We start from the raw sequence: 4,863 nt of genomic DNA on the forward strand, positions 1-4,863 counted from the left end.
TGAAAAATTGTGAAAATTGTGAAAATGCAGTGAATTAATGTCTTTTGTGAAAAATTGTGAAAATTGGGAAAATGTGTGGTGTGTCTTTTTGAAAAATTGTTAAAATTGTGAAATGCAATGAATTATTGTCTTTTTGGGAAAAATTGTGAAAATGTGTGAATTAATGTCTTTTTGTGAACAATTGTGAAAATTTGGGAAAATGCGTGAATTGTCTTTTGTGAAAATGCGTTGAATTGTGTCTTTGGGAAAAATTGTGAAAATGGTGAATTAATGTCTTTGTGAAAAATTGTGAAAATTTGTGAAATCTAAGATTAATTGTGAAAAATTTGTGAAAATGCGTGAATTAATGTCTTTGTGAAAAATTGTGAAAATTGTGAAAATGCGTGAATTAATGTCTTTTTGTGAAAAATTGTGAAAATGCGTGAAAATGCGTGAATTAATGTCTTTTTGGGAAAAATTGTGAAAATTTGTGATAATGCGTGAATTAATGTCTTTTTGTGAAAAATTTTGAAAATTTGTGATAATGCGTGAATTAACCCTATATTAACCATAGTGACTAATTATTTCTGAAAAAAAATTTTCTTTGGTTATCACTTTATTTTTTGCATAACTAATTATACGAAAAAGAAAAAAATCATTTTATCATGTTTTCCAAGAATTTCTTTATTGTACCATATATGCTACATCGGTAAATAAGGTGTAAACTAACATTAATTATGTTCAGGTAATATATATTGTAAGTAGCCTCAAGGTTCAGTGAATAGTTTTAGTTCTAAAAAAACATAATCTATGCCATTAAAACATTAATTTTAGCATGTCTTTCTATGATATGCAGTGTAGCAATTACGATTTTTGTTCAAGCATAAATAAGCCTTGCACTTCCCACACATAACAAGTGAAAATCCATTCGTGCACTTTCGGCAACGTTGTCGTTTCTCTGCATAAATGGGCAAATGATCAACACCATCAAATTGAACATCTTCTACTGGTGCTGGATTTACTGATTTTCTCTTCTTTCTTGCACTTTCTATTGACCGACGTCCACGTTGTGGTTTGTTTACATTACACAGGGCAAAGGCAACCATAGCTTGAAATTTTCTCAATGGCATTGCTCTGATATTAAGAATTTTGCAATCTCTTCTGTATAGGAGCCATGCATTTACCAGTGCAATTGTGAGTATGATAAAGATGTAAATATACCACCTTTTGCTTCTAAGCTTATATTTGTATAGCGAACACAGCATATCCATAAGGTCAACTCCTTCCATTGATTTGTTGTAAACCGCAATAATCGATGGTTGATTAACACTAATATGCTGTTTCTTTGACCTATCATATCTCTGTACATTATTACCATCCTGATTACCAATATAGGAGGAGATCATTGTGACACACTTGTTATCATACCATCGAGCCAAAGAGATTTCTTGTTGTCTCGACAACACTGTCCTCTGACCCTCTCCCTGTTTTTAATTCTTTCTCTGATTTAAGAGCCCCATGAAGACGATTGTTGTTGATTGTACCAACATAATGTAATCCTCTTCTTTCTAGTTCAGCAACCATTTCAAAATTGGAGAAAAATTGTCAGCAAAGACTTTGAAGTTTCTTTCTGTTGGAAGAGTTGAACACAACTTCAAAACAACATTTCCACCCAATCCACATCCAGAGACACTACTTTCTTCTTCAGTTCTGGCATTCTTTCCTTGGTAAATATCAAAACATGTAAAACCCTGTTGATGAACATCGAGCCCAAAGCTTGAATCCCCATTTTCTTGGCTTCTTTGGAAGATATTGCTTTAGTATTGATCTTCCTTGAAGGCAACCATAACTTCATCAATGCATTGGTTTTCAGATGGACTAACTTTCAAAAGTTTGAATTTAAATCATCACACCATTGCCTTATCTTCCAGACTTTATCATTCTTATTTTCCTTCGTTACTGTTAGGTTGTTAGCAATGTGCATATAGGAAGCAAGCTTTTGAAACCGCTGTCTTGACATCACATCAGCTATTGGATTATAATGGATGTATGTTTCCCAATAGCAACCAACAGCAGGCATTTGCACCAATCCCATATGAAAAAACAGACCCACAAATGTTTCAAGTTCACATGCTGATGCTTGTAGTGAAAACCCTGCTTTTTGATGGGCATAATGATTGGATTCTTCAGCCAAATATTCAAACATGTTGCTGGTCACAAAATATTTGAAGTAGTTGTAGGGACTGTCATCTTTGGGTTCAGGTTGAAGTGGTGCATCTGTGAATTCAAGGTTTGAAGGTGGAACAAATGCTCTTCGCTTGTCAAACTTATATAAATTTTTTGGTTTTTCTTTTCTTCTTGCAGTTGAGCCATGGGGCACTTCTTCAGAAACTGTAGCACGATGATTAATGCTTGTACCCTCATCATCAGGAATGGTAGCCGGGATATCCATGTTATCATCATGTTGTTTGGCAACTTGGCTGTCATCACCAGGTGGTTGCCATTCATCTACTTCATCATCACTAGATAAATCACTCAACTCACTCTCTGAACCAATAACATAATCAATGATCTCACTTATATCTTCAAAGCGATTTGACATCTAAAAACATATATGGATCAATACATTTATAAAATGTATCAACTAATATTTAGAACAAACCATAGCCATAGTATGAAATTTCATTCTATACAGTAGTTAATATGTTAAAAGTATCATAAGATTGATTTTAAATAGGCAATATTTCAATAAATTTAACAAAAACTCAACTTACAATAAATACTTCATGTAGTTCGTTTTATCAATTATTGACCAATGTAGCAGATTTGGAACAAGGATTTTCATTGAAAAATGATGAACATAAAGATGCATTTATTCAGAACAAAAGATGAAACAGAAATGTCTAGAAGGCCCTTGTTTGAAAATATCAAAGGTTTTGGAACAAATCATCATATTTCAAAACAGTAAATGCAATTAAAATTGCCTCAGATTGTCGCACATGCCTTCTTTCGTGATCCGCCATGTTTGATTTGTAAAAATAGTAGCTGGGGGTGTTACATGCTTTATTAATATAAATTAGCATCAAACATGTAGCAAAAATCTACACTGGTGAATAAAGTTAAAAATATTGCAAAATTTGTAGGAATTCTTTAGTGTTGCCCAATGTAGCATATTTGCTACAAGGGTTAATATAGGGTTAATGTCTTTCTGTGAAAAATTGTGAAAATTTGTGAAAATGCGTGAATTAATGTCTTTTTGTGAAAAATTGTGAAAATTTGTGAAAATGTGTGAATTAATATCTTTTTGTGAAAAATTGTGAAAATTTGTGAAAATGGGTGAATTAATGTCTTTTTGTGAAAAATTGTGAAAATTTGTGAAAATGCGTGCATTAATGTCTTTTTGGGAAAAATTGTGAAAATTTGTGAAAATGCATGAATTAATGTCTTTTTGTGAAAAATTGTGAAAATTGTGAAAATGAGTGAATTATTGTCTTTTTGGAAAAATTGTGAAAATTGTGAATTATTGTCTTTTGTGAAAAATTGTGAAAATTTGGAAAATCGTGAATTAATGTCTTTTGTGAAAAATTGTGAAAATTGTGAAAATCACGTGAATTAATGTCTTTGTGAAAAATTGTGAAAATTTGAAAATGTGTGAATTAATATCTTTGTGAAAAATTGCGAAAATTTGTGAAAATGGGTGAATTAATGTCTTTTTGTGAAAATTGTGAAAATTTGTGAAAATGCGTTGCATTAATGTCTTTTGTGAAAAATTGTGAAAATTGTGAAATCATGAATTAATGTCTTTTTGTAAAATTGTGAAAATTGTGAAAATGAGTGAATTATTATGTCATTTGTGAAAATTGTGAAAATTGTGAAAATGCGTGAATTAATGTCTTTTTTGAAAAATTGTGAAAATTTGTGAAAATGCGTGAATTAATGTCTTTGTGAAAAATTGTGAAAATTTGTGAAAATGTGTGAATTAATGTCTTTTTGTGAAAAATTGTGAAAATTTGTGAAAATGCGTGAATTAATGTCTTTTGTGAAAATTGTGAAAATTTGTGAAAATGCGTGAATTAATTCTTTTGTAAAAAATTGTGAAAATTGTGAAAATGGTGAATTAATGTCTTTTGTGAACAATTAGAAATTTGGGAAAATGCGTGAATTAATGTCTTTTGTGAAAAATTGGAATTGTGAAAATGCGTGAATGTGTCTTTTGGAGAAAATTGTGAAAATGTGTGAATTAATGTCTTTTGTGAACAATTGAAAATTGTGAAAATGCGTGAATTAATGTCTTTTGTGAAAAATTGTGAAAATTTGTGAAAATGCGTGAATTAATCTTTTGTGAAAAATTGTGAAAATTGTGAAAATGCGTGAATTAATGTCTTTTGTGAAAAATTGTGAAAATTTGTGAAAATGCATGAATTAATGTCTTTGGAAAATTGTGAAAATTTGTGAAAATGCGTGAATTAATGTCTTTGTAAAAATTGTGAAAATTTGTGAAAATCATTGAATTAATGTCTTTTGTGAAAAATTGTGAAAATTTGTGAAAATGTGAATTATAGTCTTTTTGTGAAATTGTGAAAATTTGTGAAAATGTGTGAATTGTAGTCTTTTTGTGAAAAATTGTGAAAATTTGTGAAAATGCGTGAATTATAGTCTTTTTGTGAAAAATTGTGAAAATTTGTGAAAATGCGTGAATTATAGTCTTTTGTGAAAATTTTGAAAATTTGTGAAAATGCGTGAATTATAGTCTTTTGTGAAAATTGTGAAAATATGTGAAAATGCCTATAAAATAGTCTTTTTATGTACAGAAAAATTGTGAAAAATTGTGAAAATTTGTGAAAATCGTGAATTAATGTCTTTTGTGAAAAATTGTGAAAATTT

At 30.0% G+C, this 4,863-nt stretch overlaps 1 protein-coding gene across 1 annotated transcript; it reads right to left on the bottom strand.

Moving 5' to 3' along the window:
• Nucleotides 1-1,864: 1,864 nt before the first annotated feature.
• Nucleotides 1,865-2,650, bottom strand: LOC124459319. Its single transcript, XM_047008807.1, has 2 exons — nt 2,642-2,650; nt 1,865-2,581 (listed from the first exon to the last, which is right to left on the bottom strand). The coding sequence occupies exons 1-2, from the start codon at nt 2,648-2,650 to the stop codon at nt 1,865-1,867; spliced, it is 726 nt and encodes a 241-aa protein (XP_046864763.1).
• Nucleotides 2,651-4,863: the final 2,213 nt, after the last annotated feature.

The sequence above is a fragment of the Xenia sp. Carnegie-2017 genome, unplaced genomic scaffold, assembly GCF_021976095.1.
Source record: "Xenia sp. Carnegie-2017 unplaced genomic scaffold, XeniaSp_v1 HiC_scaffold_78, whole genome shotgun sequence".
NCBI classification, from domain to species: Eukaryota; Metazoa; Cnidaria; class Anthozoa; order Malacalcyonacea; family Xeniidae; genus Xenia; species Xenia sp. Carnegie-2017.